At 42.7% G+C, this 17009-nt stretch overlaps 1 protein-coding gene across 1 annotated transcript in view; it reads right to left on the reverse strand.

Moving 5' to 3' along the window:
* Window positions 1-12308: 12308 nt before the first annotated feature.
* Window positions 12309-17009, reverse strand: part of LOC119340384 (pollen receptor-like kinase 4) — a 12221-nt gene continuing 7520 nt past the window's right edge. Inside the window, exons 2-4 of the mRNA XM_037612296.1 lie at window positions 13838-14118; window positions 13364-13745; window positions 12309-13270 (exon numbers count right to left, since the gene is read on the reverse strand). Of these exons, the coding sequence (XP_037468193.1) occupies window positions 12609-13270; window positions 13364-13745; window positions 13838-14118 (1325 nt within the window). The 3' untranslated portion in view covers window positions 12309-12608. The remainder of the gene's footprint in view (window positions 13271-13363; window positions 13746-13837; window positions 14119-17009) is intronic.

The raw sequence follows: 17009 nt of genomic DNA on the forward strand, positions 1-17009 counted from the left end.
AGCTCAGATGCCGTATGACACACCCGTTATTGAACAACGCTAACACAATGGAATGTTTAAGACTTTAAAAGCTAATTGAATTGGACTATACAAAACTGATTAATTACAATACATGGTGAATCGCATTTGTTCTCCTGAGTAGCTCGACCAAAACAGAAATAGAAATAGTTTATTCTGAAAACTATTAGCCATTATTTAGTTCAAGAGATCTGCCAAATATTTAATAGTACATCGGAAATCTGGTATACACAAACTTACGCCCTGGTGAACATGTTTTGTACGCCCTGGTGAACATGGTCTGATATTTACATGCAACCAATAGGCAAAAAAAATGTTATCCATGCAACATGAACTCTTTTAAGTACTGTACACACATCAGTCTTAAGTAGTGCTAGATGGATATTACCTGCAAAAATTCCCCACAATTAAAAATATATTCTTTTCTCAAAAATAAAATAAACATATCTTCTTTTATAAATGAAACTTCACCAAGCAAACCTGCAGAATTAAAAAAAACAGTCAATGACTTCACATGAAATCGAACTGCATATGTACGTGAATGGTTGCCAAAAAAGTGCTAGAACGAACATGTTCAATTGAATTGTTTTCAGCACTGGATCAACTAATGCATTTGTAGACTGAAAAGTAGGAAACATCAGGAAAAACATCACAAAACTTACATAGCTACATGAAAACTCGTAGTTTTGTACTTATAGCTAACTGATATATGGATCTCACTAATACCAAAGTATCTTGGTTTGCTTTGTATTTTAGAGTTTTACTTTGCGCATATATAGAAGAACTATGAGGCTTGTTTACTGATTCACATGTCCATGCAACCATCGCTTGGCCTTCTCTGCTAATGCGGATGCAGTTAGAATTATTTTTGAATGCATAAAATCTGTCAAAGCAAGAAGATATGCATGGTTTTATGATCTGTTCCTCAAGAAGATATGCATGGACAGATATCTTGATAAGCTGAACACAAGTATTGCTGATGCAATATTCAGTCAAAGCGTGTCATCACAAACAGGGAGACCAATGACTCATGCAAAGTGCTAGCTAGTCTGGTACTCACTTTCATCAACCCATGCCTACTGCTGCAGCTGCATGAACAGCCATCGACGTACTCCGTGCTCTTCTATAGCTTAGACATAACACAAATATTCAATCTGCTATTCTAGAATGAGAAGATCGGAAAAGTCTTGACTACTCGAGTAAACGGAGTATCATGGAAAAAGGAAGATAACAATTAGCCCTTCCACTGAATTTTCAAGTTTGTCAGATATGAATAGATATGTCATGCTTCAAATTTACACCAAAAGCTCCATCTGCTTGCAAAGCAATACTGGTTTGTTCATTGCTCTCCAGTGGTTCCGCTTTTTGTAATCTCAATTCATTGTGCTGAAATCATATTCATGAGGGATACTATTATTGTTTCATTTGCGTCATTCAAGAATGCAGAGATGTGTCTTAGAAATAAATTGAAATTTGATCTGATTCTGACAGTCAAGAAAGGGAGATTTGGATAGCTACTTCAAGACAATAAACAAATGATTTTAAAATTCTCTTAGTTTCCCTTCGAAAACAATACTCTTAGCGTAAGTATTGGATTCCTAAACAGTAGCTTATCAGCAAGTGTTAACGTTTTGACTCAAGTACACACCATCATATCAGATACATTGAGCAACCTTCAGAACGTGAACCATTAGTGCGCTAACTCTAAACTGAATTTTGGTCATGACTTAGATGGGCAGTCTTGCAAATGAAACTAGGGGTGGGGTTTCTCCCTCCCCTGATCATCTAAAAACTTAGATGGGGAGATCGCAAGAAAGAAAAGTGAAAAGAGAAAATGGGAATTGCAGAAAAGCCTTACCGGTCAGTACATGTATCTGATCTTGCGGGTGGTGTGGCGTGCGCCGGCCTCATTTTCACCACCACCAGAGTGCACGCCGGCTACAAGCTCATCCATGCAGCCACTGTCAGTGCCTCATCTCCCGTGCGTGACCCGCGGGAAAGCGTGCTGTTGGCGGCAGTCCCGTCAATGGCCAGCACAGCTTCCGTGGCTAAAGAGAGACGTGATTCAGTACCATAATTCAGCCGAACCTATGGTCTATGCCGTACGATTTAACATCCTACTACATGTAGATCTGTGACATGCATGCCAACTGCATTTTTTAATCGATAATGCATGGATCTTCATAAATAGACATGCATGCCAACTACATTTTTTAATCAACCATGCGTGGATCCACATGAATAGTGTCTAGAAATCAACGGTGTCGAGCGTAAGTTCGGCTGAACCATGATTCTGTACAACATTTTCGCGTGGCTAAATCAGCTCGCACGCGGGCCTGCGTGCGTCCGGGCCACTGTCCCGCGCTCGGCAGTACGTGTCCCCCCTGGGAAAGCCTCTTCGGTGTTAGCTTGCGTGGGGAGACATGTAGATGTAGGGCAGGCGGTGTCGGCCTCATCATCCTCTGCGACGACCTAGAACGGAGAAGGGCGCGGGCTCGGCCTTGCAGTGGCGTACACTGACGTGGCGAGGCCTCGTCCTGGCGACACACACACACACCCTCTGGCTGCCCCGCCCTCAACGAAAGGGCGGCCTCCATCCCGGTGTGCACCGGCCGCCCCAAGCAGCGACAGATGCAGACAATGGTTGGCAGTGCCACACGGCTGTGAGATGCCCTCCGGCGCGCATCCCTACCATGGCCTCCGGTGGAGATTTTGGATATAATTTGGAAGGGAGTCCGCCTCTCGCCAGAGATCGTCGCCACCGGGAGGTTCACTGTCGAGGACGCCTCGCCCCTGCCCTTCCTCCTCCCCCTTCCTTCTGTTCTTCTCTATCTCCTCTTCACCTTCGAAGCTCTCTCTACTTGAAACCGCAGCAGGCCATAGGAGCTCAGCCGCCTCTGCTGTCCCTCGGACTCGCCGGAACCGCCCGTCGTCGACCCGATCCGGCTGCCATCCGCCAGATCCATGCCAGGTCATAGGAGCCCATGCCTTGGCCATCACAGTTTCTTGCATCGAGCTGCCGCCGCCGCCCCGCGTTGGCCATCTCACCATTCGGGATCTGTTTGCGATCTGTGTTTGTTTTTCTTCCTTGAATCAGGAAGCGATGTTTGGGGTGGACGCGGGGCGCGGGATCCGTATATGTCTCCTCATGTAAATTGGACGTGTGTTGTTACCTTTTTTTTTAGAAAAGGACGTGGGTTGTTACTTGTAGACTCGTGCGGGCGTGAGTTGTGGCGTGGGAACACCAGAGTTTTCATCCGCCCTGTTGAAGTTCTCTTGTTTAATAATAGTGTAAATTACCTTTTTTTTAGAAAAGGACGTGGGTTGTTACTTGTAGACTCGTGCAGGCGTGAGTTGTGGCGTGGGAACACCAGAGTTTTCGTCCGCCCTGTTGAAGTTCTCTTGTTTAATAATAGTGTAGAAAAATGACGCTGAGATTTTTGGTTCTCTTCGTTGTTGTGTATTTTTTGTAATAATAACTGCGCATGTAGTTGTCTGTTACCTGCATGCAGCTATCACTAATGAAAGTCCTGACCGGACACCACCATCCAGCGTATCTGCCCCTCTATTTCCTAATGATTGGATTAGGAAGGAGAACCAACCTTGCGATATATAATCGTTCCTCCTACTCGCAACTTCCCGTTGATATTTTCTCATGATATCAGTCCAATCTCTTGCTGCCTGTGGCCTCGGTCCTCAACGGAGCACGTACTATTGTCTCACGAGTCACGACCAACGAATGAGAAGACGCAGAGGGATCATACCCGAGCTGGCGAGAGGAGCAATTCCATTAGGCTAAATAGTGAGCAACAGCCATGCCTCGACATAGATGACAGCATGCCCGCCGAGAGGTTGTCTGGCCTCAACTCATTTGCAGAAGTACTCACGTACTCTCCTCTTCACTCAGATCTGACCCTGCTGCTTCCAATAATGGTGTAAAGGACCATGCATGATCAGATCGTATGCATGTATTTGTATGGAGCACCTGGTTATCCGGTTGTTGATTCTACGCACTTCATGTGCTTCACGTAGGCCACAAAGGTAATCTTGATATAGGCACCTCGCCGAAAGTTTGCTGACACCGACTCCTCATACCAGGATGCTCCCATCTGACGGGCGTCGATGCCACCTCGCTCAATGCCGCTGTCGTAGGACATAATCCCAATGTTGTTTTATCGTTTGTGGCGTGTAGGCATTGCCATCTCGTGAATAGAGATAATCCAAATGTTGGGTCACTCGCAGGGGCGCGTGGTGACGGGGCGGGGGGGTGGTGTCGTTGCCTCGGCTCGCGGCAGGTGCGTGGAGCTGCGTCGCACGGACGGCTTGCTTCTCCAAGAAGCAGGGTTACAATGGAGTGGAAACTAGCAAGATGCACGTGCGTTGCACAGCGCACAGAATATAAAGATGTATTTCTATGAGTAGTTTATCTTGTGAGAGAAAATGGTGAATGAGGAAAGACCTTATTTGCAAATGTGAAGAGAGGTATGAGTATCTTTTTGTAAAATTGACATAGTTTCCTTTCTATTCGTCTAAATTAAACGGCCTATATTGCAGGATGGCAGGCACACCATCATCACCAACTCTGTTTCTTATAAGAGCTAGCAAGATGCCCGTGCGTTGCACGGAACATCAAGATGCATTTGTAAGAGTAGTTTATTTTGCGGGAGAAAGAGATACACGAGGGAATGCCTTATTTACAAATGTGGAGAGGGGTGCGGGTATCTTTTTGCAAAACTGACATAGTTTCCTTTCCATCGGTCAGATATAAATCGGACGGCCTATATTGCAGGATGACAGGCATACCATCTTCACTAACTCTGCTTTTTATAAGAGTAGAGATGTCTTTCGGCGACGACATTGGAGGAGATGCCTTGGACGTCGTCGGTTGTCTCTTGTCACTGAACATCGGCGAGACGGAAGGACCGAGGACTGGGACAAGGAGTTGAACGAGGAATGGGAACTGAGACGTGCAAATTTGTCTAGCTTTACTGTTCTTTAGGTCACTCCTCTCATTGCATAGATTTCGTGGAACTCAACAAGTGTTGCTCACATTGACTTCTATGATCGAGATATCCATGCAAAATGCTTTCATTAGAAGAAACTTTTACTCCCACTTGCTGGGATTTTTTTAAAACTATGATGATTTTTATAGTAAATTTGGAAACTATACACCCTAATGGAGAAAAATCAAAAGTATCACCCCGTCGGCCTCCTGTTGGCCGAAAAGAGACTTTTCGGCCAACCGTTGGCCAAAAAGAACTAAGTACTTTTCGGCCAACAGTTGGCCAAAGAGTCCCTCTTTGGCCAACACCTGCTCTACTTTTTAAAAAATTCATATTAAATAGGATTTTTAGTATTTTAATTTGATTCTTTTTGCATTAGATTAGAAATTTTATGAAGTTTCTGTAGATATCAAGTTTGACTAGATTTGAAAGTTTGAATTTAAATTTTCATGAATTTTTTCAAATCACTAGATTGCCTATAATTTGAGCTAGGAGTATTCTTTTTAGATGATTCTTTTTGATACTGGTTCTTTGTGACTTTTTTTATCATTAGTAATTAATTGGTGAATTTTAGGATTATTTAAAATTAGGTTTTTATGACATTCTCTCCCTCCATTTTCTCCCGCCATTTTATTTCCCGCCATTCTCTCCCTCCATTTTCTTTCCGCCATTCTCTCCCGCCATCTTCTTTCCTGCCATCTTCTTTCTCGCCATCTTCACTTCTCAACTTATAAAATGAGCCTCACGGTGTCCACGATCGTAGATAACATCGTCTGACACGGCCTGTGTCTCCTGCGGCGGTGCTGCTGGTGGAGTGTGAAACACTGACTGTGACAGTGTTTCACACTCCACATGAAGGTATCATCGTCATCCTCCGTCGATGCAGCACTCCTTAGTGTGGAAGGAGAGGATGGCGGGAAAGAAAATGGCGGCAAAGAAATTGCGGGAAAGAAAATGGAGGGGAAAAGATTGCGGGAAAGTATTTTATTTTCATGTATAAAACGGCAATGGTTGTATAGGATTTACAAGGCACTTTTAAATATAAACTCCTATGAAGCTCAAAACAAGTTTTCTAGTAGGATAAAAGAAATAAAATACAAAAAATACTACAAATAAAATAGCTACTGATAACTAAACAGAAACAAAAAGAATATGTCAAAAGAACTAAAGAAAAAAAATTAAAGCAATTAAAATTAAAAGAAATAGCATAAAACCTATACAACCCTAAAACAGAACTGTTTTCATAAAAACCTAATTTTAAATAATAATAAAATTCTCCAATTAATTACTACTGATAAACATATTAACAAATAACCAGTAGCAAAAAGAATCATCTGAAAAAAATACTCCTAGCTCAAATTATAGGCAACCTAGTGATTTGAGCAAATTCATGAAAATTCAAATTCAAACTTTCAAATCTAGTCAAATTTGATATCTACAGAAACTTCATAAAATTTATAATCTAATGCAAAAAGAATCAAATTAAAATACTAAAAATCCTAATTGATATGAATTTTCTAAAACAGTAGAGCAGGTGTTGGCCGAAGAGAGACTCTTTGGCCGAAAAGTCCTTTTTGGCCAGCGGTTGGCCGGAAAGTCCCTCTTCGGCCAACAAGAGGCCGACGGGGTGATACTTTTGATTTTTTTGCATTATAGTGTATAGTTTCCGAATTTGCTATAAAAATCATCATAGTTTCAAAAAAAAATCCACTTGCTGCACATGTATATCCATAGTCCCACTTGTGAGCTCCCTCTCTCTGACATGTGGACCCCATTAGTTTACTTTAGGGGGGTTTCTCCGAATTTGGTGAATATAATTCTACTTACCTTCTCCAAACACTTTTTTAATTTTTTTTTTTGCGAACTAAGCATAGCTTAGATGATTATGTTACTTGTGGAATCTGCCCATTCTGGTTCATGTCATATACTTGCACAGGTGCTTGTCTATTTCTAGGATTTATTTTAGGTTATTCGCCACTATTCTTTCAGCAGTATAGTGTGCTCGTCAACTCGCGACTTCGTCAGTCTCAAGATCCGTGAGATATGTCTCTAGGAAGCGCTCATAGATGTAGGGAGTGTATGTGTGTGCATCTGTTCATAGGGATGAATGTGTGGTGTCTGCGAGTGTCCCTGTTTGTACTATATTTTTGAAAAACATTCCTTTTTTTATCCAATTTTGTATGAGATATTTGACCATGGAAAATGATAAAAAAATTGTGCCGATTCTTGAATCTATGCTTTAGGACTTTCTCTAAATTTACTCACTAAATCACCATTCACCATAACCCTCTATATATGATGTTTATTAGAATAATGTTTTAGCGATCTCTATCAAGATATGCAAGTATATTGAAGTATACACGATCACACATACGCACACTATACACATACACTATATAATTCATAAAATTGTTAGAAGACAATTCACGCAAATGTATGGTGTTTTTTCATTTTTATTTTTCCGCATTTAAGGGATTGTTGCGGCAAATATTGTTAAGGGGCAACGCTCAAAATGATAAATAAAATAACTGTTATAATAAAATAGAGTTTGAATTCAGCACAAAAAGTGCATTTTTTAAATAATATGCAACAATATAAGTAATGTTTAGTAGGATTGTTGTTTAGTTAATTATACCAATTTAGTCACAGAAAAAGATAAACATTAAATCTATAAAATGGTACAAACAAGTTTATAAAGAAATATAAAATTTTAGTATAATTTTGACTTAAATTCGACACGAATAACTCCAAAAAATAAGAACGTCGAAGCAGCGTCATGTGTATTTAGATTTGGAAAAAACTATATAAACCTGTCAGGAAAATATACACATGCGTGGAAAATTAGGTATTAAAAACAAAATAATTTATTTTTGTACATATGTGAAACTCCTAAATTTGATCTACTTTTGTTTTATCTATGTTTCCGAAAAATTCTTCACACGAGCTTGGTGATAAAAAATAACGTAGAATAGACTAGAACACATTTTTTAATTGAAATATACACAGATGGTATGTTCAGTTTTGCATTCTTATCAATTTCTGTTGGTATATAAGAAGAAACCTCGTCAGCGTTTATATATAATCACATATTAGGATTCAGTTTGTACAATAATCATATACAAACTCTAGCAATGAGAGTAAAATTTAAATTCCACTTCTTGGTCTGGTTGCTTCGCTTCCACTGCTTGCAAACTGAATCTCTTTCTCATGTCGGTAAAGTTCTTTTGAGGAAGTTGATGTGAATATCGGCAAGCTAATTGTTTTTTGTTTATATGCAGAACTTCGTATGCGATTGCTCATCTCATGATTAACAACATTTTTGCACAATGAGATTGTAGACTGGTCATCGATCTTTAGTGACACCTTCTGCACTTTCTATTTTGCAATATCGTTCGAGAGTTTTCTTAACCACACAAACCTTCACAAAGCCACCGTTTTGCCGGTAAGTATTATGCCTCACATTTAGACAAATCAACTACCTTTTGCTTTTGATAATTTTTTTTAATACAGTACATACGCGAACGCTCATACAAACGCGCATACACTCACCCCTATGAATGCACACACGCACACCCTATCCCTATGAGGGCATACGAGAGACTGAGCCAGCATATCATCTTGAGATTTACGAAGTCACCGTAGACGCCTCGTCGTCGATGGAAACGTCTCCTCCCACTGAGAGCGTATCGCCTGAAATCCTAAAATAAATCCATGAATAATGCAAGCACCGGGACTCAAACCCTGGTGGGCTGGGGATATCACTATCCCTCTAACCATCCAACCACAGATTGCTTTGCTGCTTTTGATAATTCTACCTGATAGGTAGAATATCATGCCTGATGTGCTTTTCTGATCATCTACATTCCCATGACATGTCACTATCTGAATAGCCATGAAAGATTAATCCTTCTTTTCGCTTTCTGTACATGCATCCAAGATTAATAATGGCTTTTACATAGTGCAAGTTTTGCTTGACTGCGCTCATATGTTCGATTGTCGGATTCCCCATAGTGCAATATCTGCAATGTTCTTTTTTTTTACAATGTAAAATAGTTTATTAGTTAGTGTTATATTTAGCAATTAATATTTTTGACATACTTAATATTATGTGTTGATTGAATTTACAAGAAAGCTTCTGATTAAAAGATGGCACATATGACACAATAATTTCTCCTAAGTGAAAAACGAGATTCATTTTATCATCCCTCTTCAAACTCAGTAAGACGCGACATCTCTGAGAGAAAGCTATGTAGAATTACTGTTTGGCTATAGCGAAGCACCTCGTTGACACGCTCTTACTAGCTTCCCTCTAGTTTGCTTCTTTTATCTGTTTATTAATGATATGCGGAATTCCTCAAAACAACCACTTTTTCGATCCATTTTCATGATAAATTCAGAAAAAACAAATTTGTCGGGAAACTATAATGCAAATCTGACTTTTGTTACCAGCACTAGCAAACTGTCGCCGCGTGTAACAAGAATACTTATTTTAGATTTGGTCAAAGTTCAAAAACTTCTTCACTTCAAAAAAAAAGGTTAAAAAATGTGAAACTAGTTTGGGCCAGGCTGACACCAAACTGCTCATCAGGGCTGTCATATTGGGCCGGATGGGCTCTTTATTTTACAAATCTATCTAAACAAAATTCCCAAATACCTCGAAATCATTAGTTGAGGAGTACTCGTTGCAAAGTTCACTCCAACTCCCCAGGTTGCGACAAATGGCGCACATGCAGCGCCACTTGTCGCAACCTGGGAGTTTTCTCTTTTTCATAGATCCGTTTATTCAAAATGTTTTATCTCAAACCGTGTGTCCAAATCTCGAACCGCTTTCACCATTGGATTCCTCGCGTCGAGAGCTTCAAAACTAGATCCAATGTTAATAGGTTTTGACGAACTATTTTTTCATAAAAAAACAGACGAAAAAAACCGCACGAAAAAACGGAACCGGGAGCACGGGTTTTTTCCCTATCCAAAAGAGGCACACCCGTGCCTCTCACGAAATCATAACCGTGCCTCTCGCGGAAGGAATAAAAGAAGAGAAAATGGGTTTTTTTTCGTTTCCGAAGAGGCACGGCCATGACTCTCGCGAAAGCACAACCGTGCCTCTCGCAGAAGCAAAACCGTGACTCTCGCGAAAAAAAACAGAGAACAGGTTTTTCCCGTTTTCGAGAGGCACGGCTGTGACTCTCGCGGAAGCAAAACCGTGACTCTCGCGAAAGAAAAATAAATAGAAAACACGTTTTTTCGTTTTTGAGAGGCATGGTTGTGACTCTCGATAAAGCACAACTGTGCCTCTCACAGAAGCAAAACCGTGACTCTCGCGAAAGAAAAAAAAACAGAAAACACCGTTTTATTCCGTTTCCGAGAGGCGCGGTCGTGACTCTCACGGAAACAAAATCATGACTCTCGCGAAAGAAAAAAAAACAGAAAACGAGAGTTTTTTCGCGCAAATTTTTTTTATTTTCAATTTTTTTAATCGAAAAGCTAAGGAAGACAGTGAAAAACCAAAACACCGTAAAAAACCAAAAAAACTGTTTAAAAACCAAAAACACGTGCGAAAAAATCTATATCTATATCTATACCTACTATTAAAGGGAATAGGTATTCTTGGTTTGGTTTCGCTTTGTTTCGTCCCGTTTAGGTGTTTTTTTTCTTTTTGGTTTCGTCCCACCTCGAAGATTTTTATTATCCGAGGTGGTACTATTTTTTCGTCCACAGGCGCTTTTTGCAAACGAGCGCGTGTAGCGCAGTTCCTCTGTCGCGAGATGGGCCGGCCCATGATAGCGTTTTGCTTTATATATCTTTATAAGTGCAAAAAAACGGTGTGCAGGGAGGAATCGAACAGGAGACCTGTACGTTCCAAACTCAGCGCGCCCACCACTTGGCCAACATCAAGCTTATGCATGTTAAGTATTTGCGTTCTTTTTACTCTTTCTCCAGTTCGCATTTACTTTTAATTTCTGTTTTCTTCTTTTATTTTTTACTTTTCAATTTTATTTCTTTTTCTGAAATGCAAGATTGTTAATCGATGAACTTTTTCTTCAAAATGAATGAACTTTTTTTCAAAAATCCATTAACTTTTTTCCAAATGGATGAACTTTTCTCAAAATTTGTGAACTTTTTTAAACATTCAATGAACTTTTTTCTATTTTTCAAATTTGACGATTTTTTTATATTCAATGAAATTTTTCTAAAATCAATGCACTATTTTTCTAATTCGATGAACTTTTTTCAATACACGAACATTTTTCAAATTTGATGGACTGTTTTTCAAGTTGGTGAACTTTTCTTGAAAATTGACGAACTGGGTTGAACGATCGCTTGGCTGGCCCAGTGTATGCGATCGAAGCCCATCCAAGCAAAAAACAAATACGGGCGTCCATCAATTTATGGGCTGCGAGTGGGATCCTGAAAATCAAGTAAAAAATGAGTGGGCTTCGTAATATCAAGTAAAATATAGTTTACATTTACAAAGTGGAGAATAGAATACAACACCTCTATTTCAAAAGAACCCGCGGTAGCCAACTCAGCTGACATCTATTTGTGATTAATCCTACTTCGAGGGTTTATATTGAATCTCCCCGACATACGTTCCCTAATGGCTTGCAAGAGACTATAAAATGAATTGACCCTGAGATTGTGTGGCTGCCATGCAAAAAAAGAGATGAAGAAGGAGGACGGTGCCGATAATGAAGTGTATGTAGTTTGTGTTGACTCAAGTAATTGTTGTCCTCCTGACTTAACTTAATTTGCATTAATATTTATTATGTGTGCGCTGAGAAGGAAATGCATCGGCTAATTTGTTAAGACATTTGTGTTGAAGCACATGAAGATGTATGTGACGCGCAAGGAACTACAAGACGGTGTAGGGAGATTGGTGAAATCGGCATAGTAGAGTGTGATGACCAAGCTCGCCGCCTTGGGATTGATGACGTTTGTTGTAATAGGTGGGCAAGTGACCACCATCATGATGCCATGGGAGAAATCACAACGAAGATGACTCGTTAGGTCTGTGCATGAGTTTTCCGTTGCAACGCACGGGCATTTGTGCTAGTAAAATAAAAACATAATTCGAAGGGAGCACCCAGAGCGCCACAAGTGACGAATAGCTGAGAGCGCGCCAAGTGACACTGATCGTTGCGAGGTTTACGAAGGAGCGCTAGTTAACTACTTGCTCTCCAAATACCTAGCGTACACGGCTCACACATCTAGAAAAAAAGACGCGACTCACACAGGCACAAAGAGCGTCATTTATTCATTCATCCTCTTCCTACGCAGCGCTCCCCTCACACTCCTTTATTCTGACAACAACGGCGTTCGCTACTTCGCATACCACCCCTGCAACGATTATCAATATCACACGCAGAAAAATTAACACAAGTAAAACGGCCTTATTCCGACACGAACAATCTCCCCCTACGATTGACTGACGACGACGAGATCCCACAGTGAAGCCCTCCATTTTCCTCAGAAAACTCTAACGATTCTTACACACGCACCAAAGCCGTCACAAGTTTACAGACCCCTGGCATGGATGCACGCACGGTGCAGCCAGCCGGCCCAGGATTTTCATACGTTTGCTATACGTTACGTCGAGAGGGAGTGCGGGTGGTCGTTCGCGGCGCCGGCGCCGGCGCCGTCGCTGAGGTAGGAGGAGGCGGTGCTGCTGTCGTCGGCGGGGTCGCGCTCGCGGACCTCCTCGATGCGCGCCAGTGCCTCCTTGATGTCCCAGCGCGCGGCGACGTCGGTGTCGCAGCAGCCGAGGCCGACCTTGAGCAGCTTCACCATCTCGCCCTCGGCGCTGCGGGTGTCGCGCATGTCCTTGTCGAACACCTCGCCCGTCCACTCCTCCCGCACCACCGAGTGCACCCAGCCGGCCAGGTCCGTCGTGCCCTCCCGCCCCTTCCGGAGGTAGTTGGTCGGGAACCGGCCCGTCAGCAGCTCCAGCACCAGGATGCCCAGCGTCCACACGTCGCTCTTCTTGCTCGCCCGCCCCGCCGTCGCGCACTCGGGCGCCTTGTACGCCACCATCACCTGCGACGCGTGGCTCGGCGTCACCACGGGGACCAGCGCGTAGTCGCTCAGGATGGGCTCCATGTCGGCGTCCAGGAGCACGTTGGAGGACTTGAGGTGCCCGTGCGGCACCGTGAGCATCGGCAGCTCCTCGTACAGGTACGCCAGCCCGCGCGCCACCCCCTTGATGATCTTCAGCCGCGCCGGCCAGTCCAGCCGCAGGCTCGACGTCGCTCCTGCATTGCATGCACTCATCAGACGTCCATCACGTCTCACATCGATCGGCACTCCAGGACGCACATGAAACATGTATGATCGGTTATCATTACCGCCATGGAGGATTTGAGCCAGGCCGCCGTTGACCATGTGTTCCGTGACGAACAGCTTCTCGTCCTTCTTGTAGAGGTAGGCGACGACGGGGAGGAGGTTGGGGTGGACAAGACGGCCGAGGCGTCGCATGTGCTCGTTGAAGTCCGCCCGCCCGGCGCCGTTCATCTCCTTGAACCGCTTCACCACCATGGGCTTCCCTTCCACCAGGGTCGCCTTGTACGACGCGCCGAAGTTGCCGCTGCCGAGCACCTCCGCCGACGCCCGGAGCAGGTCCTCCAGCTCGAACCGCTCCCGGCCCTCCTGGAGGAACACCAGCCCGTCGCGCCGCCCGCCGCGCTTGGACGGCACCGGCGCCACCACGCCGTGCTGCTCCGAGTCAGCCTGCACACGCGCGCACGATCATGTAAGTTTCAGTGCTGCTTCAGTTCAAGAGTTTTAAGCTCTAACCCGGCCACGAAATGCATGCCGGTCACCTGTGCGATCTTGATGGACTTGTCGGCCGTGGACTGCATCTTGGCCGCGGCAATGCCGGGTGTCTCGGTGGCGTCGGCCGGCTCGTCCTTGTCCTTGTTGCGGGAGATGAGCGCCGTGATTATGCCGATGATGGCGAGGAGGCCGCCGAACGCCACCACCGCGATGGCGATGATCATGAGGACCCTCAGGCTGCCTGATGAGTCGGAATCTGGTGAGGCGCCGAGAAGCGCCGACGGAGGGCACGCAACGTCGAGCGGCGCGCCGCAGAGATCCGTGTTGCCTGAGGATTCCAGGGGCAAGTAATTAGGATGAGACTTGAGAGGATGCATACATCGTGGCAAGATCAAAACTACACATTAGCAATTTGGTGTGTTTCTTAGGTTTGTCCTAAAGCAAATGTTGCACTAATGTCCACACCTATAGAGTAGTTTGGTCACATGGCCAAACACTATCCATGGTGCCGAGAGGCCACAACTCTATAATTTGGGACATTGTAACAATTTGTCTATAACGATGTGCATTTCCGAGTTGCACCTTTTTTTCGCGGAAAAATCTTGACCTGTCGTGGTATGGCGATAATTAGGGTAGGCCCCTTCCTCCCCATCTCGAATCAAAATTCTCCATGTCACTTATTACATTAAATCTGTAATTAGTTGTACGTATGTCTGCCATTACTCGGAAGGCTCATCTTACAATGTCAATTGGTCGAAAATATTACTCACAACACCTTTATCAGTTGATTCTAAAAAAAAAACACCTTTACCAGTTTGGTCGATCCCAGTGTTAACGAAGTCTTGGTGCACGGTGATACTGTCAGGGTGATGGGATGACACCGTTCAGGCCAAGATCCAAAATAGTTAGTTCCTACTAATTTTATTTCTCTAAACATGCACACATATCATCTCACTACACATACCACATCACTAACTATTACTATTTTCGTTTTTTTAGTTTCATGCTTCATCCCACTATTTATCTATGTTTTATCCATGCAATTCATCCAGATTAATAAGACATGCATGTTTGCCCATTATCAACATGTCATCTCATCATAGTTAATCCTCACGCTTTACCTAGCTAGGTCATCAGCCTACAAATATAAGCATGCATTTCCGCTGCAACGTCTGGGCTATCTTCTAGTTTTTGGAGTATCTGAAGAGAATTGTCGATTTTTATAACTTCGATGTGTTTGGCATCAACAAATATCACAAATTTATAAACTGTAGTAAGTATTATTAGAGAAAGATGTCTTGACCTCTTTTTCCTAAACCAAACTGAGAAAATCTGTTGTTCTTAGAAACTGAAGTATTCATTGACGAGTCATTGGAATACTAAAGTTTCATATCACTACAAATTTGGAAAAATTGTCGTTGCCAAACTAGTACATCTCTCTAGGCCATTACTAGCTGAAAATTCATGGCCAATTAGGTTTTTCCCTTAGCCTGCTAACCACCACAGGCACAAGACCGACAACGTGGAGCCCATGGATCTATCTAAATTGGAGCTTATGTGGCTCATGGTCTAAAACCAAGTGGATACTTGGCCACCACTAGTGATGAGATGGTCAAATTGTGTCTTTTGCGTTGTTTGCCCACCTTACTCAGAAACCATAGATCACCTTATGCTCGGATGCTTAACTGGGAAAATGTGGTGGTGTCGGCTTCGCCTTAAATGAGACTCTTCCTTAACATCTCACCTATGGCTTTTTTCATTTTGATTAGAGTAAAAGGTGAGGTTGAGGGTTGGGAAATTGCATGGGGCGGACCCTTGGCAGAATAACCGTGAGAGAGTAGGCTTTAGTAGTACTTATTTTATGTGGTGCCCTTGGAGGTAATTTTATTCATGTAACCATTTTACTTTCGCTTATCAAAAGAAACGAGGAAAATATTTGGCCTCACAAGAAGGTGCTTAAGTGTTGCATGAGTATGTGGATTTGCTATGGTTTAATTATGCTTATACATAGGATTGTAAAATAAGGAAATATAAAAAAACACTTTCTGTGTTGAACTAAATATTTTCTATACAGTAGCGAATAGTTGATTATATATATTTAATAATCATTTCTCGATTATCGGGATAACCTCATCCTCAGTGTTTCTCTACTCTTTTCAAGTTCGGATACCTATATTGTTTTCTCTCATATTTCCTTAGCAACTTCGGCATCCCCCATATCTCATATATATGACGCCATTGGCACCAATACACCCGCTATGTTTAGTGTGTTTGCACGAACATGCATGAATATGTGTACTGTTGTGGTGGGATTCTCAATGCCTAAGACCTTATTAGATAGTATGGTCCTAGGGTATAATGATTAGAGAGAAAATAAGATATATAGAGTATGGCAACCCAAAAGGAGGCTAGCTACGATGTGGCATGATCATTTGTCAGGCCAAGACAGGTTTTGGCGAGGCTTAAAAATCAAAAGTGTGAGAGACATGCCCTTAGTGCAAAATCAATCTGTTATGAGAGACCAACCCGTCACAAAAAGCTTAAAACATAAGAGCTCGATCCAAAGAAAGCAAAAGTTGATGCTAATATTAGAATCAGCAACCGTAATGAATCCTGATGCTAAATTTGTACATGATGGCGTTAACATCTGCTGTTCAATCTTAATTCAGTTGTGCAGACACCTTAACTGTAACATTAAATACATTTCATATAGTTATGCTAATCTTATTTTTTATAAACTGTATTTTCTAATAATCTTGTTTCTCTACAAAAAAGAACTAGGGTTTACTAAACTTATTTGATTTTCAAAATTTATATTGTCTTTAGTTATAGTTTTTATTTGTTTGGGGTTGAGTGTTATGCAAGCAAAGTTTCCACGTGACGGTGTTAAAAATACAGAATCAATAAGTCCCGAACGACCAGCTTTTTTGCTTCTCCTCCCGAACCCTCTCGTTGTCATCACACGAAACGGTCTGGCTTGCCACGTCATCACCTGACACTCATTCGGGACGAGGCAAAAGCCACCCGAACAACTCCATTGCTCTCCTCCACTCATTCCCACCCACTCTCTTATCCACATAACATAGCACAGGGCTGGCGGGGACGGCGTCTGGCGGTCGAAGCGGCGGATGGTGGCATCCCCCCTGCAACGGCGGCGGCGGCTTCCCGCCGACAACAGCCAACCCGTTTCACGCGCGCAGCCACTTCGTGGTGGAGTTG

Source organism: Triticum dicoccoides, chromosome 7B, assembly GCF_002162155.2.
Source record: "Triticum dicoccoides isolate Atlit2015 ecotype Zavitan chromosome 7B, WEW_v2.0, whole genome shotgun sequence".
NCBI classification, from domain to species: domain Eukaryota; kingdom Viridiplantae; phylum Streptophyta; class Magnoliopsida; order Poales; family Poaceae; genus Triticum; species Triticum dicoccoides.